Below are 26,977 nucleotides of genomic sequence, written 5' to 3'. Positions count from 1 at the left end.
CTCATTCACTGCTAAAAATTACTATCTCTCCTGATTCTCTGACCATAATGCTTTCTAATTAGATGCAACCAGTACACGGCTGATTTCTGATTACTTCAAGAGCTGCTTGTACGATATATCTGTACTGAGACTTAATTTTGTTCAAATACATTGAAAAAAACAGATATCTCGACTCAAACTCAACTAAAGATGTAAATTGTAATCAACCACTTTTAATAAAAAAGGTAGGACATTGACATTGTTGTACAGTGCAAGACTCACTGGATTACAGAAATGAAATTTATACAGTAACTGATTGGCCCCTGAGTTTTATAAGTTAATTAATCCAAGTATGTGTGCGTAAACCTTCATTGAACAGTAGAACATAGAAAACAAACAAACATAAATGTGTCTATTCATGGGTTTCAGTTCTCTGTTATACGGCGCCATTTTGAGCTTTTTTAACTTTTCTGGTGGAGTGTTTGTCAGATGTTTTTCTTCATGGAGATGTTATTGCTTTGTCTGGAATATTTCGCAGTACAGTATTAAGCCTTTCCATCTTAATGGAGACCAAACCAGCCCAACTTATACTGTCCTACAAAGGCAAAAGACCTTAACTCGCTAGAGTGTGAGACTGAGAAAAATGACGTCTAAGTTTCCGTTTTGTCCAGACAGAAATATAACAGGTAGGGCTCACAAAATTTGACAACTAGTTGCTATAATGAAAAAAATATCTTGTATGTGAAAAATATTGAGCTTAAAATTTACCTTTAACTCTTATTTGGCAGTGGCTGTACTCGGCCTTTGCACAACTCCTTATTTTTGGCTCATGATACAAAGGCAAAAGGCAGTAACTGACATGATCATTTTTTGCTTGATTTTCACCAGATTACATCCATTATAAGAACACCTCACCAAGGACTAGTCATCATGGGGTTTGTTTGAAATGATATAGAAGATAGTGCTGATCAGGATCATGAGGCAACACTTACACAATTAAACAGTTTGACAAGTGACTTAGCAGTATAGTATGTACAATATAAATAAATACACCAAATACTTTCACATTAAAGATAATTGAAGTATAATGGAATGCAAAGGTATATTGATTTAATGTGTTAAGACCGCAACAAAAAGAATGAGGTGAGATGAACTAAATCATGAACAAAACATACACTGTTACTGCCTTTTGCCTTTGCACTTTGCAATGTTACTGCGTTCTGCTTTTGTAGGGCAGTACAAGTCAGATCTGTGGAGAGCAACCCTGCTCAGTCAGAGTGCCAGTTTTTTGTTTTGTTTTTTTGAGCTATAAAGCTACCTGTAATTGAATAAATATATATTAGAGCTGTTTAATGTCATACTGTGGACCATTCCAGGCAGAGCAATGACATATCCATAAAAGCAAGCAGGTGATGGACCCCCAACCAAAAAGTTACATAGTGCACCTTTAACCTTTTATCATTCCAAAACCCGTGGATAGTCAGTTATACACTATTACGCAGTAGTTTCACACATTTCATCTAATTTCTGTGCTCTCACAGAATTTCAAAGTGTGCGTGTATAAAAAACATTTACGACAAACTCAGCTTTTTTGCCTGTAGGCTTCACAATGTAAACTGTAGTCTGTATAAACACGGCAACAACAAACAAACGTTAACTCTTTCTTGCAAGGAATAGCTCTCTTAAAATCAGCAATGTTAAAAATTACGCTGAATAAAACGTCTCCCCCTGATTACTACATGAAGTGGACAGCTAAAGTAGAATTCAGACATTTAGAGCTTGGCGTCATCATCCTTCTCAGTTGGGTCTGTCGTCTTGAGGACAGTTTCCATCTCCACCTCTGGGTTATTTTCTTGCTCTTTATCCACAGCGCTGTTCTGTTTTTCTTCCTCACTTTCCGCATTGGTTTTCTCTTTCGCCAGCATACGGTAGCGGTATATATTCGTAATGAAGAGAAATACACCGCCAGCTACAATGACTCCTCCAGACATCAAAAACAGATACTTGTAATCTCCAAAGATGTCCACGAGTAAACCTACGGGAACACAGAGAGGAGACGCATTGTGAGCGAGTAAGCATGACTTTCATTACAGGAGAGAGGCATGTGAGTGCACTGAAAAACATCAAAACTACTTGAATTAAGAAAGTTTGAGCTTGATAATTGGTAAGCAAAATGATCTACCAATAGAACAAGACCTTTTGTACTTGGGGAAAAAATAAGAAAAACAGCATATCATCGCAATTAAAATAAGAACCAAAACCTTATGTTGCTTGAATCAAGAAAAAATAAAATTAAAATTATCTACCAATGGAATAAGTCAAGTTAGTAAAGTAAAATCTTCTTAATTCAATTCATTTTTGATTTTTGCTTACATATAACTTTTGCAGTGTGGATAGTAAAGACTTCCCTTTGTTTGCGTTACATTTAGTTGTTTGAGAGCTGTTTGACTGCAGCATACTCTTTAAATTCCAAAGGTGGGACCAAATCGTTGTTTCAAGTCTCAAGTTTTTGACCTCAAGTTCGAGTCAAGTCCCAAGTCAAAAAATGGCAAGTTCAAGTCGAATCTCGAGTCATTGGCCAGTAAGACCGAGTCAAGTCCCAAGTCACCTGCTTTGACCTTCAAGTCATTCCAAGTCTTTAAACCAAAAAAGTACCAAATACAGCTTAGAGTTTTGCCATTTCTATGGCTTTTAAGCTAAACTGTACTTAAATAGTATACGAGTATTCAGTGTTGGGGAGTAACAGATTACAAGTACCGGGATTATGTAATCAGAGTACAATTTATGAGTAACTGTACTCAGTTACACTTACTGTTTCATTGAGTGGTAATTGGATTACAGGTTACTTTGTTGAAATAAATGGATTGCACAGCGGTATTTTCCTGTTTACACATTTTGGGCTAAACCAGGACTAAACCAGGACTAAACCAGGACTAAACCAGGACTAAACCAGGACTAAACCAGGACTGAACCAGGACTGAAACCAGGACTGAACCAGATCTAAAACCAGGACTAAACAAGGACTAAACAATATGACAGCTAAGAGTAGGGTGGACCTAATTTAAGGCAGCAGTGATTTCATACAGAAATAATTTCTCTATCAATAATATTTTTTATATGCTTAAGTAAAGACTGGGCTTTTGATTTTCTTTTAGCAGACAAAACAAAATATCTCATGTTAAGATTTCCTAGTCTTTGCTCCTCTACAGCAAACAGTTTCTTATTCATGAAGACCTGGGCTCAACAGACAATTTGAAGAGAACAAACAAGAATTTTCAAGATGTGGTTGTTACTTTCATGTCGTTTTAAAAAGCATGACAATGTCAAGTAATCCAAAGTATTCAGATTACTTTACTTACTTTAAGTAATTTAATGGATTACGTTACAAACTACATTTTGGGGTATGTAATCTGTAATCTGTAGGGGGATACATTTTAAAAGTCACCTTCCCAACACTGCGAGTATTTATGTAAGAGTTGTAGAAATGCAATTTGTTCCCTTTTAAATGTCTTGACAAGATTTAAGTGTGAATCATTATGGTTAGAATAGAAACAATTCAGATATAAAAGTGCTTTATAACAGTTATTTTGTCATGTAGTCTGCACTGAAAAGGAAGGGATCTTGTTCTATGTAATTCCCTCTGTTTTACTGTATTGTACTGTATATTATGGTAGTACATTTGAGGATACCATCTCATAGTACTTCAGCTACATAAAAGTAACAGAAGTGGGAGGGACATGTTCCAGTTTGTTCCTATAAAATTAAGCACCACAAAGAGAAAAGCATTTTCTAAAAACATTTTTTTAGGAGAAGCATCAAGATTTCTCAAGTCACAGGCCTCAAATCATTGACCTTCAAATCCAAGTCCCAAGTCTTAGGCCATTTTATCAAGTCAAGTCCTAAAAAAAGTCTGACTCGAGTTCAAGTCACGACTTGCAAGTCTCAACCTCTGTTAAATTCTAAACTAGTTTGCTTATGAGCTAGTTTGCTGTTCAGTGTTGCTAATTTGCAAGTAAAAGTACCAGGTAGTAGTAAAGTACTGTACTTAAAGGTGCGCTGTGTAACTTTTTGGTTGGGGGTCCATCACCTTCTGAAATATTCCAAAGCAAAATATCTTCATAGAAAATAGCATTTAACGATGGAGGGTTACACAGTGCACCTTTAAGTATTAACTTTAGGCATCTGTACTTATTTTTTATTTTATTTTTGTCAAACTGAAATTAACAAAACAAAATCCCTAATACATCCCACCCCTTTCTCCACACTCAACAAACACACAAAACTACACAAAAAACACTAAGTACACAAACATCAAATGTCAGTCAAGTCCAGTCCTGTCAAAATATTCTAAAAAAGTGTCAGGTATCCGTACTTAAGTAATTTTTACATTGGATATTTTTTACTTTTACTTCACGACATTTGTGAGCCCGTCTGAAAAAGGAGAGGGGTTTATTTTGACCATCTTATAAATATAAACATAAAAACTGCTAGGAAATGGCTGAGGTTCAGTGTGTGTGTGCTGAGAGACAGAGTGAGCAGTGGCCAGTTTCAGATGAGCCATGTCGGAAATGATGGAGGCACATTTACACCCCTCTTGGCTTTGCCTGGTTCTCAGTGAAGGCAATTTGGATAGCTCCTACCAAAACGAATCTGCGGGGAGGCCCATTCTTACAGTCATAAATTTCAGAGCCAAGGCAGCAGAAAGTGACAAATGTGCCTCAGATCACATCCTTCCCCCACCCAAGGCTTGTACTGCCCTATCAGATGGAGCAATACATCATTTATTAAACTGTTTAAATAAGACAAAAAAGCAACAGCACTTCATTATTATTATTTACATATGGTATACCTGATTTCTATTTTGCTGAAATACAAGGGGAAAAAATCGTGTAGGATTTTTCCATTTTATATTTTATATTTTCTACGGATATATCTATAAACATACAGTGTACTTCTTTCTGAGAGTCACTTTGCTTAAAAGGTCTAATACTACACAGAATATAAGCATTAAGCAATGTTAGAATGCTGTTACCCCCTCAAAAACATACTTGGAGTTGTGTTTTGTTTCATTCACACATTTGAGTAACTCTTTATTATTAATCCATCTACATCTCTAAATGCTCTGTTCCAACTTGTGGTGTCATGAAGGGGTAGTTTTCAAGGTAAAACAGTTTCCTTTCGCCTTTTGTTCCAGGTCTGAAATGATCCAAATGATTCTACTGAAGGTGTGTGGAGTTAAAAAAGGAGCACTAACCTGTATTACCAGGTAAAGTGAGCCTAAATATGCAGGGTTTATGTGTTAAACATGTGTGAATGAAACAAAACACAACTTCACTATTTTGATGAGGAAATAACACTATAACATAGATCAGAAAATGGTGTAATATGGGCCCTTTAAGGGATGGCCTTTGCAATGGTGTCCACACTGTGATTGATAGGACTCATCTGGTGATTGTACGTCAATGACCACCACCCCCATTAAGAGGTCGTTGATTGGCTAGCTAATAATTATGTCCATCTGGCAAAGTTGCTACTATTTTAATGCATTCACAGCTTAATTACGGCCCAGGTACAGGCCTTTAATGATGCAGGTTTGAACTAAGCGTCATTACACACCCAAAGCTAAAGGCTAATTGCGCTGGCTTACCTCACTTCCTCCTAATTGGATTGACCTGAAGGTTTGGGGAGCAGTAACAAGCGCACTACTTTGGGAGTTCTAATGATTGTGCCCTCTGGAGGAGAATGGTAGATGTGCAGATTTTTACCCTTTTAAATAGTGCCTCTAAACATGACCATGCCTGGGAAAGTGTGCAGCCTAACTGGTCACAATGTGCTGATAAGAACATCTAATAAAGCAATGCACAGTATCAGCACCAGTGTATACAGCACAATCTAAACAACACTGCTCTAAACCTGCGTATGACTGAAATTTTTATTAAAATTTTATTCTGCACTCTTCTCTTTTAATGTTCATTTTATGATGATTATTTATGTTTTCATTTGTTGGTATTGTGGTTTTAATATTCTGTAAAGCACTTTGAATTACTTTGTGTGTGAACTGTGCTATACAAATACACTTCCCTTGCCTAAACATAGAGGCACATAGATGTTTGCAATTTTATGGAAGTACACAGGAATACATAGACTCAAACGCTTTCCCTTATGAAACCATTGTACACTACAAGTCAAAGGTTTGGACTCATTTAATTCCTAATATTTTGTTGTTGTTTTTTTCTATACGTTTACTACTGTCAACATAACATACATATAGAAGACATCAAATATATGAAGTAACATTCATGGAAGTAGGTAGCAAAAAAAAAAGTTATATAACTCTGCTAAATATAAAAATATATTTTATTACCAAATTCTCAAAGTACCTACATTTGCTTTGTCAAAAAATAGTTATTTAACTTTTTTCTTTACTAAATATTTCCATATATCTTGCTTCATATATTTCACATCTTCAGTATGTATCTAAAATAAAGGAAGTAGTAATACAAAAGAAATCAAACCCTGAATGACAGGGTGAGTCCAAACTTGACTGGTTGTGTATGTTTAAACAGCACAAAAGTCAAAAGTTTGGGGAAAAAAAAGATTAATAATATTAGAGTTATTATTTTTTTTAACACAGTTCAGAATTTGGTTATAAAATATAATGTAATATAATATAGTTATAGTTACAATGTTTTATTTAACTTTTTTCCCCTTTGCTACATAATGCCATACATCTTACATCAAAAATATGAAGTATGTATATAAAATGTTGGGTAAATAAACACAGATAAAAATGTGACGTGAGGGTGAGTCCAAACTTTTGACTGGTAGTGTATATTCCTAACATTTAAAATGTAATACAATAATTTCAATGAATGACTTTACAATAAATACAACTTTTCTGTTTTATTGGTTTTGTCAATTAAGTATTCCTAAACTGTATTAATTTATTTTAGAACCTAGTTTGGTGCAATGTGTTTTTACTGCCTGGGTCATTTTCTGTTTTTCTGTTATTTACCAAGTGACAAATGTGTTTTGACTTACCTGCTGTAGGTGGGCCCAGTAACATTGGAAAGCATTCGATGATTGTGACCAGTCCAACAGCACTGGGGAAGCGCTTGTTTCCCATAAGGTCCATAAGACACTCAAATATAAGTGCAAACACCATGCCAAATCCCACTCCAAAAAGGACAGCATAAACCACAAGCCCAGGGTAGCTTGTCAACAGTGGACACAACAAGTGACATGTGCCATTGAACACTATGGCAAAGCTAAAGAAGTACTGCACTTTAGGCCGGACTAACCTACAGTTGGCAATTAGACCTGTGCCTGGGCGAACAAACATGTCCACAAAGCCCATAATGGAGAGCAGATAGGCTGCAGAATACTGATCCACACCCTGGCTAACTGCATAGGATGACAGAAAAACAATGGGTGGGTAGGCTCCGAAGATGTACATGATGCTTCCTATGAGGTAGAAGACAAAGCCTTTGTCCTTAAAGAAGCTCAAATCTATGAATTGTTTCACATTTTGAACACAGCCATCTTTGAAGCTGGTGTTTCTGATGGGCTGCTCCTCTACTTTCTTCTGAGTTGGTGTAAACTGGGTTACAGGTCTCATTAAGGCTCCAGCTACACAGCAGTTGAGCATGATCGCCCCAAGAATGAGCAGACTGCCTCTCCAGCCAAATCCTTCCAGCAGAAACTGGTTGAGAGGAGCCAGGATGACCAGGAACACTGGGCTCCCTGCCATGGCCAGTCCATTGGCCAAAGGACGTCTGACAAGGAAATACTGGCTGATGATGGTGAGTGATGCATTTAGGTTTAGGGCAAGCCCACAGCCTGCAGGGAGACAGAAACAGAAGCAATGAGACAAACTGTATACAGCAGAACATAAACATCAAAACTAATACTAATCTATAAACTTTAAAATAGCAAAGCACATTTAAATAACATTGAAATGTTATTGTAATGTTTTTTGAGGTGACTTGGTCTGTCTCAAATAGTTAGCATACTGTATATGTTTTGGTGGTGATTGCAGATAGGAGCGGGCTATGGCTGCATGTCAGATGGGTAGGGCACAGGGGACCAGAGCAGGGCACACTGGTGCCCCGGGCAGCACACATGGCCCAGGCACTCACTGGAACTATTAATCCTTGCAGCAGTCCTTGACAGGGTAATGAGCCTAGCAGGGTGGCAATGAGCCCCATGTGACGAGCATGATGGAGGCCTACGGGAGAGAACAGAGGGCCACTGAAGACCATGCACTCTGGGATAGGAGACACTTTTGTCTTAATTACTGTCCTGCTTATGGTTCCCCTGGTGCTCAAAGTGCACCGCAGGGGCTAGGGCAGATGCCCTGGGTCTGGAGGAGCCGCTCAATGAAGGGAATCAGATCTGGCAACAAACAGATCCTACTGAGAAGTGCAAAAGCCCACACTGCTAACATTCCAATCCCAGAGGAGAAAGACAAAGTCCAGTGGGAATGCTGAGCCAAGATGTAAACAAGCCTGAAATCTATATCATCAAACCAAATAACTCCTTTATTAAAGGGGAGCTGCAAACATGCATGTGCAGTATACTGACAGTGTAACATACCCCCTATAACGCCAATGCACAGGTACAGGTAAATGATGGAGCTCCCAAAAGAGGCAGTGACCATAGGAAATCCCACACATCAGTCCACCAACCATCACTATAGGCCGGCTTCCATAGCGCCTGACCAATACACTGCTTACAGGTCCTGTAAGAAGAGAAACAGAAGTTAAGAGTTAAGACCAGCAGGATAAAATAATGCATGATGACATTATATTCATATATTTATTTTATTAAGGCATGACAAAACAAAGTTGGTGTTTTATGTCTTGGGTAACTATAAAATAAGGACTGGAAGCTCAGTGGTCACTGGTCAAGTCTGCTCATTGTTTTTGAGCATGCTGTGTCACTGCATAAAAAGGCAAGGCAAAGCTCAGAGTAAATAAAACTACACACAGCCTCCCTTTTAACTTTTAACCTGTCCGTGTTACAAATCATCCTTCTACTTCTGTCTATAGTTCAGCCACTGTAGGGCATCGCTAACGCTGCCACCATTTCCACTTCCATTAGAACTTTATCATTGGGACTTCTTGAGTCAGAGGTTTTCTGAAAGGGCTGTCATGGCACTCCCTTGGGGTCTACAGAGTGAGAGCCCAGTGCAGAGAGCTCCTCTGAAACACCCCCTCTCTCCTCTACTGGGTGACATTGCTGAATCCTGGCCAAGGACAATATGATAAAGCCCTGTGCCTGAGCCACAGTGGAGGGGAATATTTCACTACATATGGCCCCTGTAAGTCAGGAGCAGGTGAGCTCACTCCCTCACTTTTGTGTTATCCCACAACCTTGAAACAAATATGCACATTCTCAGTGGAGCCTTTGTTTTGACATACGTTGTCATGTAAATGAGAGAAACAGTGTATTAAATCCAGCCTATTCAGCAGGGCAGGGTCCAGTTTAGAACAGCACAGCTGGATTTTCCTTGGCTGTATACTAAATTAAGGGTTTAGCTATAGAAGTAAAACCCTTGAGAGGTTTACAACTTTAAACACACTCAGATTCTGAGAAAAGTCACTGTAATTGAAGTCAAGTGAGCAGACAGGTTATTTGGTTGCAGTCATGTGAAGTCACTTGATCAATTTAAACATTCTAGAAAGGCTGCTTTGAATTGGCACAAGGTTTGCACCTGGTTCATGTGAGTGTAAGAGACACACTGTAATGGCTTAGGGTGCTATCCGTGAACACATTCTGTGGAATGAGGCTTTGACCACTACAAGGCACAGTTAAATGTAATTAAAGTCACTTTTTTAACTTACCTCCAGCATACATTGCAGCCAGCATTATAGAGGAGATCCATGCAATATCACTGTAGCTGCACATCAAGTCTTGCTGAATCTCTTTAAAGAAGATGGAAAGAGACTTGGGTGTGGTGTATGCAAATCCAATAGAAATGTGTGCCCCAAGCACAACCATCCACCCCCAGCCACCATCCAACGGCACGAAGCCCTTGTCCATTTCCACGACTGCAGGCATGATCCTGGTTAAATCAGACAAAATACACACATTAGCAGAGGTGAAGGGGGTTAGGCATGTGTCTACCGAGACTAGGACTAGAATGAAATTAGGCCAACAACCATAAGATTATATTTAGGCTACTTGTGTTTTATGCAACTTTTCTGGAGGAGGTTTGCTTAGTTTTCTCTCTATGGAGAAATGGCCTTGATTTCACTGGGTGGGCAGCTCCACAGACCTGTAATTTGGCCTGGTGTAAAACATTACAGGCAAAGCAACATAATATCTCCATGGAGACAATCAAAAAAGTTACATACATAATACACCTTTAATGCAAGTTCTGAGGGAGAACTAGTCTCCCCCATAGCTCCGCTAAAGTTTTTTGCTAGTCTAAAAATGTTCAAATGGCAACACAAAGTGTTCAAAATGAGATTACAATTAAAAAAGAATTCCATATTAGTTCTACAAATCGCTACAGGGGCTAACTACATGTAAACTTGTTTCAACCAGTAAAGCAAACGCTGTATATTCCGGTGTTAAAATGCTCTAAATGAACATGAGCACCCACATTGACCACCTTAGCACCCCTATAGCTCCTCCAACCAAAAATGTCTGGCAGAGCCTCTGCTACAGAGCCAGCAGTTGAAAGTGTAATCACTTCAAACTGTCCTTTTTTCCCCACTTCAATCTCTCTTTTCAACCAGCAAACAGACCTGGTCCAGTCTCTGGTCCTTTCCGTTCCCCCCTACGGTAGCGGGGAGGCTACCCCCTTTGCCTTCTCCACCCATTCACTGTCCAGCCCTTTCAGACCAACACCCCCAAAAATATGCTCTATCTGCTGGCTCCACCCTCACATTGTGGACCACTGATTGTACAAGTGAGTGCACTGCATTAATTTCTGTTTTTATCCTGTTGTCTTTACTGTATCTGTCTACTGATATCTGCATCTTGCACTTAGTATGCCGCCGTATGTTGAAATGAGATCAATATTTATCCTAGATTAGATGAACAATCGTACAGATAACGGTTACAAAAATTGGCTGGACAATCACATTATCATACCTTGAAACGATAGTATGTCTAGGATATTATCATTTGTGTTGTGCTGAAGGTTTCACTGCTCAAATTCTAATTGTGGTGAACAATTTCAGACAAACTTTTGAACATAGTGGTATTTGTTCCAAATGCTATATAATACTGAGTCGTGTTTTACTTCATTTAGCCTAAGCTTACGGGTTTACATACCATTATTATTACTGATGTGTACAAATGCAATTGCAATTTTTTTTTAAGTCACGCTCACCCTGTTCTGCCACTTCCTGTTCCTGATGTAAAGTGAGATGTTTGTGCCGGAAATTATTTTCAGTAAAAAAAGTGACACAAAGTCAAAACATGTCTTTTGTTAAAAAATGAAAAAAATAAATAATGTGAGAAAAACAAAAAAAATGCTTTGCGCTCAACAGTTTATGGGCCCAGGCGCAACAGAGGCCAGAAGACAAAAGTTGGTGTCCAGTGGAGATGAAAACAACAACAAACTTAACTCTGGGATTGGGAAGTAAAATTATTTGGTGACTTACATATTATAGGGCTGAATATATATAGTTAAAGTTTAAAATGTCAACACTGATGCTGACAAAATATTATGGGAGAATCATTATGCTGTAAACAGAACAGACATCCCTGCAAAAAGAGACCAGATGAACCTGTGACAAACTATATAATATGGGCCGAAAAGCCAGGAATGGCACTAAGAAATGCAAATGAAGTCATAAGTGATGGTTTCATTATTGCGATGGCTCTAAAGAGACATTCACAATCATACAACCCTTTCTAAATTCACACAGCTCAAAGCAAAGAAGACAACATCCATGCAGTTTAAGAGTTACCTAGGGAGTTACGAAGAGACAGAGAGGTTTGATAATAAGCCACAAGCAGATAGTGTGATGAAGGCAAACATAACATCAGCCACATGTCGCCAAGAACTGTCCCCAAAAGGCTGCTCCAAAGTGGCTCTTCATCCCATCCTAATCCCAGAGCATCGTCTCTGTGAAGGCAGCAACAGCCTACAGAGTCCAGGTTTTCAAGAAAGGTCACAACAAAACTCATCAACGATGGGATAGCCTTCACCATTAAAGAATCCAGCATACTACTACTTGAAAAGGGTTAACAATGACTCTTTATTTCATGATGTAATCTCTTGTGACAGTGTAAATCTATAAAAAGGTAAAAACAAGATCTTAGGCCACTGCAATGTGAGTGGTGTGTATAAGTTAAGTGATGTAAAGGGAATGAACATCACAGGTAATGCACAACTAGAATGTAATGTATGAACAGAGGAAAAATTCACAAATAACACAAACGGAAAATGTGACCAAAAGCAAGAGAACGTCTAGTGTGTACAGTGTACAGCCTTATCAAGCCAAACAGCCATAGTTGTCATATTTATGTTATATTATTTACAGACAATTTTTTTGCGGGGGCAGAGTCTATTTCCTCAAACACAAATGAAGCCACAGTGGAAATAGAAAAGTTTCTAGCAGCCTGTGCACCTTATGGCCGTGTCAAGTGCATTAGATCACATAATGGCAATGAATTTACAAGAAGCTCCTTTCAGACACTACTGCGAGAAAGAGGCATAATATTCTCATCATTAGAAAGGCACGGCTGAAAGACAATGCAGAACTCTATTTGAGATGAAAAGCTGTCTGTTGTTGGAAAAGGGGTTACCTAAAGCATTGAGGTCCTATGTAAGGTGTGTTAAGGGAATATTTGTGGATTATAGTTAAGATAGTCCTCCATATCTAATCTGTAAAACAAACACAAGAAAAATATCAGATCATAGACTAATCAAGTTATCAAAATGGGTGTAGCTGAACAAGTTGATTTACACATACTGATAATTACTGACGCAGAAATATAAAATCAAAGCCAAAAAGCACCTAAGGAATAACCTTTAGCCTAGATGTCCTTGATACAGGAGCACCGGCCCATTGAAACTGATTTGGAATTACAAAATAAACATATTTTATAATTTTACCTAACACATGGACTAAAGCTGCATTGCTTTTATTATTTTTTTTATTGCTTTATATTTTTTATTACATTTTTTGTAAGGCAACCTCACTTTTTCATTGCTTAGTTATAACATACACTCTTACCAGTCTGACCAGCTTCTCAAAACAATGATATTTACTGCTTTTTTAAAATAAATAAAGAATTCATATTATGCAGAATGGAGTTAAGCATTCTGGCCCGGACCTCCACGATATTTTCTGTTTCTCATGTGGCCACATGGAAAAAATAATTGCCCACACAGACATTAAACAGACCGAGGAACAAAGTGAACAATGACACTATCTAAAGAGGGAAACAAACTGAATCAAACTGTAAAAATGAGCTTTTAATCTCTGTATTGTTACACGGTGACATGTGGGATCCCTCAAACCTTTAAAGGGTCTCTGATATCACCAGAGGCTTCCAGGTGGGAACAAGCAATGGCAGAAGAGATGAATGAACTCTCTCAAAGAAAACTGGACATTTGAACTGACTACTTTGCCTGAAAGTACACCCAGGTCTACACTTTGTGAGTTGAAAACAAACATGACCACAAATGAAGGAAATGACAAATGTGAGATTGTTCACCCAAGAGAGTCCCAGGAGTTTGTGGGCTTCTTATTTATGCCATGACTTGCACAAGACTCGACATTAGCTGGGTTGTCAGCAAACTCTCACAAACCTTAGCACAACCAAAAAGAGGATTTAGTGATGGCACAGTCCTAAAATATCTTACAGGCAAAAATGACTATGAGTTAGTCTTTGAGAAAAATGAGGAAGAACTAAATTTAATAGCAGTCGGTGACTGGGCATCTTCACTAATTGACAGATGTGGTTCAACAGGGTACGGGTTTGGTCTCACAAAACAAGGTGCAGTAATATCTTGGAAAATAAAGGAACAGACAAAAGTGACATTGTCAAGTACATAAGGCTAACTGCTACCACACAGGAAAGCATGGACTGTAATGTGTGTACTGTGAATGGGATGGACAGTAAGATGTACATGTGTAACAGTGTTTGGAGGTCAAAGCACATCATTATATTAGAGAAGCTTTAAATGAGGGAAAGAATTAACATTGTGCACTGTCCATCAGAAGATATGGCAGCCGTACACTGTATATACAGGACACAGCTAACCTGCTAGCCGCCATGTTCCAAGTAGGAAATGAGCATGGGTGTCTCCATCGACTCTGGCTCCAATTTACTTTGTACTGAAAAAACGTCGCCCGTCTCCATAACTGCTGTGTCAGGCTCCTCATTCATATGATTCCCATGGCAACAGAGGTCTGGCTACGTTTGTGGCTGCCTGGCTCAAACACTAAGCAGTTTTTGAAACTTTTTTTTAGCTCAGTTTTTGGCATTGTATCATGGGATTTTGGCCGGCTGGGAGGTGCAGCGTGTGCAGTTCAGGGGACACAATTAAGGGACTGTTGGACTGCGTGAAATGAGCCGTTTCGTATCCATGGAGATAGTGCAAGAGGCTAGCTAAGGACATTTGAGATGCTACAGACTTTTTACACCATATGTGGTAATAAATGTAACAGAAGACCTTCCAGAGGAAATCCACTGAGACCCTTCAGAGACAATACTTTGAGGGAACGAACACAAGGGACTGTAGGATAGTGTGAAATGAACATTGTTTTTCCTGAATCCATGAAGACAAGTGTGTGCAAGATGCCTGACCTGTCCTCCTGTTAAACTGCACTGACATCTTAGACTGAGAAGTGCAATGTAATAGTGCTGCAGCAAATTTCCCTTGGGATCAAGAAAATCTCTCTCTCTCTCATTTTAGTCTTAAAATGTTCGCATTAACCCCCTATACATATTCCTGGTGGGTTTTTTTTGGTTTGTTTGTTTTTTTATATTTTGTCTGTAACTCAATTTCTATTCATAATATGGAACTCAACTCCAAATTCGCCCCTGTAAGTGTTAACCTTGTGAGCTTCATTTGACTGAATCCATGCTATGGGTGACATCACACTCTCTCTCCACTTCTGCAATCACCTTATTACAGAAGTTGCCATGTCCGCTGCCATCATCATTCAGTTTCTATAATTTTACATGGGGCTGCCGCTGTAGCCCCACAGAACATGAAGAATCGGTGCAGTGTTCACTTGCTGGTGCACATAAACAATGAACATTTTTACACAAATTAATCTACTTTATGTCATATTTAAGCAGCAAAAGGTTTCTCAAATTCTCCACTGAAATGAATGGGTCCCTGTTTAACCAGAAGAGCCACCAGAAGCTCTGGCGCTTTTAGAGACACAAGTGAGTGAGGCAGAGTAAGGTAGATTCAGTCTACGGCTGTGCTGCACATTTTCAATAAAAAGTTATAAAAAGTGACACAAACTCAACGTGACTTAAAAAAAAATAAATAAAAGAGAACACGTCAGAAGAACAACAACAAATTGCTTCGAACTCAACACCCACATTTCTAATTATATGAAAGTGAGTAGCCTACAAAAATAAAAAATAGCTTAGTTTATAGCCTAGGCTGTAAACACTGATACCTATAACTCTGTGATAAGCTATAAACACTGCGATACCTGCAACAGATTACTGAAGTGTTAATCTATGTTTGCAGTATTTGTTCCAAGATAAATAGTACGTAAATATTTTTTTAACCTGCCTAATTGAAAACACCAGATTATTTTACTCAAATAAAAAACATTTAATCAAATTGACCTTTTGTTTAAACAGGCTTTTAAACCATGAGAAACTGGAATAAGAGATATAGTTTTGTACTAATTGTGTTGGCTGCTACCTGGGGAAGGCCTCTCTTGAAAAAGATTCTGAATTTCAAGGGACTTTCTGGTTAAATAAAGTTAAAATTTAATAAAAAGGCTGAGTTCTATGAGAGATGCGCCTCTATGAGAATTATTGTTGCACGTCATGGCTCACTGGCTCTGCTTTCAAACATTACATAATTACATAAATAAAAATATTATACGTTTTCTGAATCCTCAAATGCCACAGAGTAATTTAGTATCACAAATGTGTGTCTACCGTGTTCCTGGAGTTTTCAACAATAAAAATAGTTCAACAGATCAGGCGAAAATGGTGAAAACTGTTGTCACGTGGCAGTTTGAAACCATGGTAATTGAGAGAGACGGTCACACACGGACTTAAATGAAAGACAAGTCTGTTTTCTTTAGAATCATCCCAAACACAAGAGTTTAAATCATTATCTAATAGGCGTCACATGGCCTAAACCAAAATATGGACCTGTGTCTAAAGTGCATTTTTCGACACGGGGTTTGTAAACTAAAGAGGCTGATATGATACCGCTGAAACTCAGAAAAGTCTACCGCACCAAATTATAAAGCTTAGATATGGAACTTTACAAAAAAAATCCCTGACAGCCTGCTGATTTACACAGTCATCACCATGCTACCATGAGAAGGCAAACTCGCACAGCCCACGTGGACAATGACTTGAAATAAAGTATGCATTTGGTTACATGCGTTAAATCTGAGCGTCCTGATCAGGAATTACATACAGATTAGTTTTTCTATCGATCCTACCTTCCAGTGTGTTTTCCCGTCCCCGATCTTGCCTGTAGCTACTGTAAGTTGATTAGGGGACAAACTTTGGATAGGCGGGTCCTATACCAAACGGAGCCCTTGTCCCTTCTCTTCGCCTTAACACTCGGTTTTGTGCTTTTCCCGCGAGGGGGAGTGTCGTCCCAAACGATCAAGCCCCATGGGAGAGGCCCTTCTCCGTGAGGGTGCAGCGGGTACGGGTGGCCCTAAACGGGTAACGCGTAACACCACAGAGCCTTCTTCTATAGTTTAGTTACATATGTCCAAATCTAGGCTGCACGTCGTAATTTAGAAATCAGTAAGGTCATTTAAGCGTCTGTACTTGAAATTAATTACCACTGAGGTGAAATGCATTTATTTTGGAGTGGACACATAGTGGAAACAAGATATACATAGCCTACATAAGACATTTTTACTCACTGGTAAGATGTGAAATAAGCTGCACTAATTTAACACGCATTACATATCTCTCCAAGATATGGTATGAAAACTAATGATTCATACCATCATGAAATGCAGAACTGTTCATGAAGATTTGGACACATGCTGAAAGAAGTGCACTGCATAAAACACTGGTGTAAATGGGAATATATGAATATTCAGGTGACTTTATGTTTGAGTTTGACAAATATTTACACAGTACAAACAGAAAAACAAGAGAAGGTGGCGACATAATGTAGCGTTAAGAGTATCAGACTCCATTAAACTTAGGTAGAAGTTGGAGCGGTGATAAAGGGACCTCCAAAGGGCACTTCACAGCGGGTGTGGTGTGAAGGGCTCCGGAGGGCCAGTAGGAGCTGTTTTGGCAAAGGGCCACAGAGTACATAGACTTTATGTAAAGTACTATTGACGAAGCATCACGTGTCCCGTTAGTCCCAAGAGCTACTAAGAGATGTGCGTGCAAATGTTTTTTTTTTTTCTCACGTGCATGAAGAGACACAGCAAATATTTTCAGTTATTTTATTTTCAAATTATGTGCAATGTGAATTTCACAGTTGAGCTCAACCACCATTAAATTCCATAACCCAGACAAACCAAACCAAGCAAAGTAAAAGCAGGAAAGAAATGTAGTGCATTGCTGGCACAATGCTACAGCACCTATTAGATCAATGATGCAAATGGATGGCAAGAAAATGAACTGCGATGCTTCGAGACTTAAGACCACAACAAATGAACACATACAGTCGTCTGTTAGCTTGTTGTACAATGTGACTGGTGTGGGGAGAAGACAATATGAAGAAGTGTGATGTGTAATGCTTTTTAAAATTGTGTTAAATAAAATGCCACTATTCTACAGAAGAGAAAAAAACAATCAAAATGCATAACTTTTGTGAATAATTCTTATAGGGGAAGAAACACTAACATAACTAAAAGAAAACAGCCACTGAAGACAACAAAGAAGTCACATCTATTTTTCAAGTTATAAAAAGAAACTGAAGAGTTTAGAAAACTGTGCAAGTACAGCAAAACTATGGTACAGTATATTACACATAACAAAACATTTAAATACAGTACTGTGTATCAGTAGATCCTGAGAGTTTGTCTTTCTAGTTCTCCAATGGCCGTCCATAGACATGTGGATGGAGCTCAAACCTTTGCTTCTTCTTGATGTGGGCTATTGTTAGGGCACTGTCCAAGCCAAAGGTCAATTTAAAAATAGCATTGGTTCTTCTCTTGGAGAAGTTTGAACAAGTCTTTACTAAATGTTAGCATTTCCATAAAAATCCCTTAGATGATTGCTATAGGAGAACCTGTTATCGAGGGGTAAACTTCTTTAAGATAACAAAGATGTAAAGATGTAGTGCAAAGATGACACAGGTACTTGCATGAGGACATTGACGCCACTGACAATGTCACATTGACAAGGAACGCCACTCAGTGGTGAGATTACTTCTATACAAGAGATTGTCACAAATCAAAAAGCAGCACCAGTAGTGTCCTCGTGTGATGTCATGAAGAGATGGATTGGTGACTGTTGATGCATTGGACACAGGCCAGGTCACCCTCACTCACTGCGCTATAGTCTGTGGCGTGAGGAGGGTGCTTGGGAAGGTTTGCAGTGAAGGACCACTGAAGTGGAGAGTGATTCAGTGCAAAGCTGATTTAAGACTTTACTTCATCAGGAGAAACAGTTATTGATTCTGATGCCTCCTTACAAGCCACAGGCACATTGGCATCCCAGATGATCTGCGCTGAATTACGGATCACTTCAAGTCTGTACCCATGCAACAGCCAAACGTAAGAATGTTGGCGATTCTCACACACAATTAATGCACTTTACTAAGGTAAGAATATATAGCCTAATCACAGTTCTGTTAGTTTAAGTTATTGCTACCACAAAATAATTTGTCCAGATCTACCAGAACAAGTATTCTAATGCTTGTTTTGGCCAATAAGATGCAATTCAACTCAATAGAGCTTACTATAGCACATTTGCCTAAATGTCCCTTTTCTCTTTGTCAAATATCGGAGACTTCTGAGGTAAGCCTGTTAGTTGGTCTCAACTTTCCACTAAGTGTTGCCACAATTTAACTCCTTATTTCTCCAATGTGGAGAGTGAGTGTTCACTTTCAATTTCACAAGGTAAGTTCACACGACACAAAATGGATGCCAACCTAAAACATGAGGCTCCATGCAACTAAAATGTTTAACAACTTAAAAGTAGCTTTGGAGCAACACAGAGGGGTTTTGTTTGACACACTGACAGATGAGGGTCATAAAAGTATTACACAAGGATCAAAACAGTAATGTAAATGTCCAGCACACATCAAATTAAAATTCTGTCAAATGAGTTGCAGAAAGACTAAACAGGGAAAAACGCACACACACATTTTTGAGCCAAACCTAGAACTAAGCTACGGTTGTCACCTTACCCGTATGAATATAGACTTTATATAGTTATTTATATAGAGAGATCTGGACATGTAACATCCACAGCTCCAGAGGGAACTTTTCATTTGCCCTCATGGCGCTCACTTGCATGCTTATCATTTGTAAATGTCCTATAGCTATATGCATCTGAAACAAAAATAGAATGGCTCAACATTAAGCAAAATATAGTATAATTGCACTTATGATTCATTGTACGGTTTTGTTAGCATCGTGTCGGTGCTGTTGGACAGAAAAAAAAAAATACTGCAATTTTTAAAAAGCACCCCATATTTGATCACTTAGAACCAAACATTGAACAACGTAAGACCTAACAAAAAAAATGTCCTTGTGGTAGACACCCAAGGAAACACCAGGCACAGGGCAGGCACGATCAGACTACTCCCTCCGCCACATCCACTGGGTTTGACCAACTCTCCCCTTCATCAAAGCACTTTCTGCAAACACTGTGGGTAGAGTTTGGCCACCACACACTCAAAATGGCGGCCCAGATCCCAGAGGCGGTCGGGCGTCTCGTACACTTTGGTCCATGCGTCAGCCTCGTCGTCGTACTGGTAAAGGGAGTTCTTGCGGCTGGTACGAAACACGTGCTTCTCCACCATGACCTGCGTGGCTCGCACAAACAGGTGCAACTTGCCTTGGAGCAGCATGGCCTTGATGTATGGGCTTGTGGCTTGGTCAAAAGGCAGATCCCTCTTACGGCTCCAAGTGTTCTTCTCAATGTCGTAGACCTCCATGGTGAAGGTACGCTGGTGGTTTCGGCAGATGCCAGCGATGTAGTAGATGCAGTTCTTGTACAAGGCAGCCAGGCCCTGGCTTCGAGGGACGCACATGGATGGAAGGTGGCTCCAATAGTCTTTTCGGGGATCGAAATAGAAAAAGTATTCACCTGTAGAAGGAGAAATAATACTAGTTTTATCATCAAATGTAACCAAGGGACTCTGGCTGCAGACCTACACCCAGAGGACCCTATCCCACAGACTTGTACTAGATGCATTTCCACCCACATGTGCCTCGCCATTTCAGTTTACTTTATAAATGACTTAATTACACTTTGAACTATGAACTAAAGGCTACAACTGATACCGTCTTATAAATGTGATAAGGCTCATTTAAAATACTGTACTGAGTCAGCATTGATAAGGGTTATTAATTATTATATTCTTGTATCTACTGACACTGGTCACACCATTGTTCTGCTGTTGTTGTATTCGACTGCATCCTTTGACACAGTGGACCACGATATCCTCCTGTGTCGCCTACAAAATTATTTTTTTATGTTCGGGTTAGTGATTGTGTTTCATCCACATGCTGTCATGTGGATGAAAAAAGGAGTGGCCCAAGGATCCATCCTTGGGCCACTCCTTTATTCCACTCTACCTGCTTCCCCTAGGACTGTTCTTAAGCGTCAGAATGAATATTGTGCCACTCATCTCTTGGACTGGATTAATGATGTTAAGACTGATTCTATTTTTTATTTTAATGATCAAAAGACTGAGGTTTTGTTAGTTGGTCCAAATTGTGCTGGTAGTGATGTTTCAGGTCATCTAGGATTGTTGGCACATTTTGTCAAACCCACTGTCATAAACCTGGGAGTGAAAACTAATCAAGACTTTAAACTTGACAAACAAATTAGTGTTGTGGTAAGGGCTAGCTTTTTTCATTTGAGGTAACTGGCAAAGATAAAGCCATCACTTTCAAGACACCATTTCGAGATTTTGATCCACACTTTCGTCAAGACAAGATTGGATTATTGCAATGCTGTGTATGTTGGCATAACCCAGTCTTCTAACTGGTTCACAGAAACTAGACCACGTGTCCCCAATCCTATCTGCTCTTCACTGGCTCCTTGTCCGTTTCAGAGTGGATTTTAAAATACTTTTGTCTTAAATGCCTAAATGGCCTTGCACCGCAGTACCTTGCTGACCTGCTGGTGCCATACTCTCTGATGCGCTTCCTCAGATCAGTGACCAGGGTCTGCTCATGGTTCCTCAGCCCAGGAGGAATCTTAGAGGAGACAGAGCATGTTCTGTTTTTGGTTCTAAATTACGGAATGAGCTGCCTATTCACATTAAACAAGCTGACTCTCTTGTTGTTTTTAAATCACTTCTTAATTTGTTTTCTTTGACTTTTAACTAGTTTGGAGGTCTTTTACTGTTCAGCAATTGTTGTATATATTTTTCACTGCATTACACATGTTTTTTTTTTTTTATCTCTTTGTATAGCACTTTGGTTGTTTTTAATAGCACTGCATAAATAAACTGGTGTAGGATTTAGTAATGTTTCATTGAAAACAGAGGTCAGGAAACAGTGGACTTTGGCGGCTTTTAGGCATGGCCACTGTTTGTTTATGTTTAGGGATCTGTGAATGGACGCAAGTCATGTGAGGTCATCTTGGTGCAGGTCTGTGGGTTGGCCCTCTAGGTGGAGGTCTGCAGCCAGATCTCTCTTAATGGACCAGCAAATTCTCCTCTCAAGATAACTTTTTCATATTTTCATTGACTACAGTACAATTTCAGGAAAACTAAAAATGAAATTGTAGAGTTATACTTCTATACAGTTCACATAAACACTGTAGACCAAATTCAAAGTCCCATTTTGCTCCAGTACAACCTCCAGCTTGATGGCTGATTCCACCTGGCAATCAAACCTCACACAAAAGATCAAGTTTGCATGCATTAACATTAGATTCTTATGATTAGAGTCCCTAACCACACTCACCTTGTAGAACATATATCCGGTCCTTGTACTCCACAGCGCTGTGAAACTCCATGGCTACAGGCATAGGACTGACTGCTGTCCAACAGTTGTCTCTGGCGTCATAGCACTCCACTGACTTTAACGCATTGCGCCCGTCTCCTTCATACACGCGTCCTCCCAGTGCATAAAGCTTCCCGCAGCAGTGAACCAGCCTACAGCCAATCCTTGCTCTCAGCAGGGGAGCACGCGGGAGCCACCTGTTGCCCGCATGCTCGTACTGCCAGAAGTCACTCTCTGCTCGGTGGTCTATGGACACTTCACTGTTGCTAGGTCTGTAGCCCCCGGCAATGTAGATGTCGTTCTCTGGGGACACCAGGATGCCTACCTCTCGCAGGTCGTTTGGTGGTTTGCAGAGCTTGAACACTCTTCCTGCGGCAGTATCCAGGCAAGGCACCGTCTGCTTCTTCCCTGAGTGTTTGTGAGCGGCGTCAAAACAAATGACCATCTCAGACGCGGTCATCCCCAGGCGCTGAGGGCAGCCGTTGGTGCCAGTGAGACGTGCTTTAGTCTCGGCCGGGTCCTTGGAGATAGACAGGGCGCAGGCGAACGGGGCGGGTATTCGATTGAGGAAGGCTTCGTCTAGGAGTGGTAGACGGATACACTGTGAAAAGACTTCTGCCAGGTGGGCTTCGCGGCCAGGTAAGTCGTGCTCCAGCCAGCGCACGATACTCTCATACACATGCTCCTCCTTCTCCACGTTTAGGTCATCATTGTTCAGAATGCTCACCAACTGCTCCTTGGTCATCTGGAGGAACTCCTGCTCTCGGGATACACACAAGAACTGAAAACAAAAGAGAAAAAGTCAGATTTCATAATATTCTTAAAAAGAAATCATTGTTACATTGTTATTGTCAGACAAATATGACAATTAGATACATTTTCAAACTCACTGTAACCCAGGTGTCAAATCTGACCAGCCTGTCATTTTTGCCAGTCATTTATGAATCTGCACTACTTCCACTCCAAATCATACTACATTTTAAGATTTAGGATAACGTCTATGTCTATTTACTTCAATATATAGTACCAACCAAACGCAATTCTCACTCTGTCAACTCTCTACCAGAGTAATACCTCCTCTTCTGGCAACTAGCCTATTACCATTATTACAATTGTAATACTAGTTTATAACACATATGCTACATCATTCAGCCTAAGTTAAGTATACTATAATTTAATTCATTGGTTATTAATGCAGTTATTGTGAATAAGAGGAGGTGCTGGGTAAATTTACATGTTGTGAAGACAAATATGGTGCAGCTACTGATGCAGCTGTATAGATGCATTTGTTTGAACAATGAAATGAAAGTTAAATCAATGACGAGAATAAACGTCCTGTGAAAATGAGCACAATATGTTTGGCCGACCTTCTTGCGGATGTAGTCCTGGGATCGCTCCCGCAGCTCCTGGTGTCCATATGCATCAGCGAACATATAGACCCCTATACAGTTCTGAGGGTCCAGTCGGCTGATCATGAACTGGGCACACTGGTCCTGCAGCGCTGGGATCTGGAATATGCTGGCTGCAGTGAACAGGGCCTGGACGTTGGACTCTGACAGAGTGACCCTGGACGTGTAGGCGTAGTCCAGGACTAAATGCATGGATTCTGATTCCACTCCAACAATTCTGACTTCACGCTGGCTGCTTTCTGTAAGGCCACTGGTGAACATGGACCTGAGAATGGCACAACGCAGACATTTCGATGCCAATTTGAAAACACTTAATAGGTCTTTAGTTCATGTAAAGTGAGTATTACACTGAAAGGTTTTTACTGCACTTCTTTAAAAGGTCCTATATTATGTAAAATTTACTCTTGTGAGATTTAAGTCATGTTATAATGTTGTCACCTCCTCAAAAACATACCTGGAGCTGTGTTTTTTGTTTCATTCACACATGTTTGAGTAACACTTTTTTATTAGACTGTTTACATCTCCAAAGCCCAAAATGCTCAGTTCCATCTTGTGATGTCATGAAACGGTAGTTCATGACAGCTACCCTTTAACCTTTAGTTCAGAAGAGATGACCTATTTTAGGACTGAACTCATCCAAATGAATCTATTGAAGGTGTATGAAGTTTAAAAGCACAGTGAAGCGCTTCCTGTATTACCACATGACATCACAAGGTGGAAGTGGGGTGTTTTCCATTTGAGAGAAGACCTCAGCCTAAATATGCAGAGTGTTAATGTAACAAAAACAAATCCAGTTATGTTTGTGATGTGGAAAATCATAACATAGATCAGAAAAATAGTGGGCCCTTCAAGATTTTGCAAGACCTGGTCATTTGCTTCATTACTGCTCTTTATGCCAATCCCAGGACTATATTTGGGAGAAAAAGTCGCATTTTTACTTTCACTGAAGTCATTTGTACAGTCTATGCATATTTATGTTGTATAAAGGCCCTAATTACCTGAAATTTTCTGAAGGGCATTACTGATTTATGATGAATGATTATAAAATGCCAAGGGATATAGCAAGAGTCAAATGGAACCAATATTAGGTATTGCTGGGATTCAGATGACACCACAATATTCTATAGGCCAATAATATTTAATTAAGACGAGGGAAGCTAAGACAAATACTGTTAAAATGCAGATTTCTGTTGTAATACAGTGAGTTCCTGGCTCTGGTCACCAGTAAAAATGGTCAAGTTCAATATTTGTAATTTCCCTCAAGGATATTTCATGGCAAAGTACAATGTCATCAATAGGAAAAACTCTCTTCCCCCATCTGAGAGTATGATATGATCACATTCTAAAATATACTTCTATTGCTTTATTAAAATCAACATTCCATTCACATTTTGCAAGTATAGTTGGTAAAGTCATATAAAATATTAATGTTACACTTATTGCGAGAAGAAGCATTTAACGATTTAACGATTGTTCACAATTATTGACATCATGACCAAACAGTGTAATACTTCTAATCACCATTCCTCCAATGTGTGACTAGCTTCATGAAATGAAACAAAAAGTCAACGTGACATAAACAGTAAGCACTTTATATTTATGTTTACCTTTGCTGCTGCCCCCGCAATGGGTGGATGGTATTACGATTATATTGTAACCTGAATAATCACAGTGATCTTAACCTATTAACCTTACCATCCATTGTTAAGAAAAGATTTTTGAAAGGGTAATAAGTGACAATCATTTGCAAATATTAAAAAGACAACATACATTCGATACTGTACCTAAAGTATGGACTGATTGCTGCAAGCACATTTCGATGACATGAAAAGGTCTTGCCATGGTCCACTTCCACTACAATGTCTGTGAGCTGTGCTTCATCATACAAGGCTTTGAGCTGCTGAAGGATGTTACAGGCATGGACAGCATCTACCCCATTGTAGTTGGTGCTTGGTGGTGTCCCATTCTGTACTTGTAACAGCTTCCCTACCTCTGGGAAAAAAAAAAACAAAACAGAATTGGGCATCGATTGACGTTTAATGAGGTGAAAATAATGTCATCTGACATCATACCAGACAACGCCGCAAAATGCCAGACCCTAAGTATTTACTTGTATAAACGTGAAATTTACTAAACCTGCACAAAATATAGGCTGACGCTCTGTGTTGAAAAATGTGTTGTGAAGACGTGTGCCATGTCATCTCATATAAATAAATGAACAATTGCTCCACAGTCGAGCCCAAAGCTCAGGGTCTGACACGACTCCACACAACAAGTGATAAGAACAAAATACTGTCTCGCCAGGTGGTAGCTGCTAGCCTGCTAATACTGATTGTTCCAGCTCGGTTTTCCAAGTCAAAATGAACCTCTCATTTTGAAGAAAACACGACGTCGTGACAGCACGAATAGTCCGCACAAGAGCTCATCAATTGTCTGGCATTTACGGTCGAAGAAATAGAGCGGGTGTTGATTTTAAACGAGCAGCTTTAGTGCTCAACTTTTAGCCAAGAGCTAGGCAGCGAGCTAATGCTAGCAAAAGATCTTATCCACCATGTAATACGACTTTAAAATACTTTTATGCACTGGAGATCACATTACGCAGATACACAACTTAGATCACAGACTAAAATAGTGAGATAAGTGACTACAACCTAATGTCAAGCCTATGATATCGTCGCACCGTCTATGACAGAGATGTTTACTCAATCAGCTGTGCATTAGAGGCTACGGCTAACCGGTGTAAAGTTAGCCAAAGAGCTAACACTAGCAGCTCAAATGGCTAACGATTACCAACAATTTTAGAAGTCGTTTAGAGCTCGATTCGACCTTAAAAGAAAGAAACGTGTCGCGATTTTCCCCGTGGCACACACAACATCACAATAGCAACGAAAAACTACAATATAAATACACATTTTAAGTCAACCCGGCGTAGAAAACAATGATTTTAGCTAACCTCCACTGGCAGCCATTCTCTCCAGTCTGTCTTGGGGCAGACCGAGAAACGTCAGTGAAAGCGCTGGAGCCCCCGGAAACAAGGAACAGCCAATCAGCTGAGCCGCTCACAAATAATAACCAATCAGATTCGTGCATCTGAAGAGCAGAGGAAAGCTATGGACATGAAAGTAAATTAATACTTGGTAACATGGCTAAAATGAATGCAACTCTAAGAAGTCCCAAGTATGGATCTATGGTTAGTCACTGCCTACATCTAATCACAGCTAAGGGATGTTTTTTTCTGCCTTCTGCACTAGACTAGTTACTGGAGCACTTCTGGACAGTTGTCATGAGTTGGGGATGAGG

The 26,977-nt window shown here is 39.5% G+C and overlaps 1 protein-coding gene and 1 pseudogene across 2 annotated transcripts; both read right to left on the bottom strand.

The window, feature by feature from the left end:
• Positions 1 to 192: 192 nt before the first annotated feature.
• LOC110165807 (monocarboxylate transporter 2-like) lies at positions 193 to 16,742 on the bottom strand (annotated as a pseudogene).
• Positions 16,743 to 17,565: 823 nt separating this feature from the next.
• On the bottom strand, positions 17,566 to 26,674 carry kbtbd8 (kelch repeat and BTB (POZ) domain containing 8). Of its 2 annotated transcripts, XM_020930997.2 has the most exons (5): positions 26,631 to 26,674; positions 25,462 to 25,669; positions 23,636 to 23,942; positions 22,230 to 23,049; positions 17,566 to 20,397 (listed from the first exon to the last, which is right to left on the bottom strand). In XM_020930997.2, the coding sequence occupies exons 1-5, from the start codon at positions 26,644 to 26,646 to the stop codon at positions 19,934 to 19,936; spliced, it is 1,815 nt and encodes a 604-aa protein (XP_020786656.1). In that variant the 5' UTR covers positions 26,647 to 26,674; the 3' UTR covers positions 17,566 to 19,933. The 2 variants fall into 2 exon arrangements, with proteins under 2 accessions (XP_020786656.1, XP_055016658.1); XM_055160683.1 differs by lacking the exon at positions 26,631 to 26,674 and having other exon boundaries at positions 25,448 to 25,587.
• Positions 26,675 to 26,977: the final 303 nt, after the last annotated feature.

Source organism: Boleophthalmus pectinirostris, unplaced genomic scaffold (assembly GCF_026225935.1).
Source record: "Boleophthalmus pectinirostris isolate CB_2022bp ecotype Guang Dong unplaced genomic scaffold, ASM2622593v1 HiC_scaffold_3, whole genome shotgun sequence".
In the NCBI taxonomy this organism is placed as follows: domain Eukaryota; kingdom Metazoa; phylum Chordata; class Actinopteri; order Gobiiformes; family Gobiidae; genus Boleophthalmus; species Boleophthalmus pectinirostris.
The sequence above is the reverse complement of the archived record's forward strand: the minus strand, read 5'-3'. Positions and strand labels throughout refer to the sequence as shown.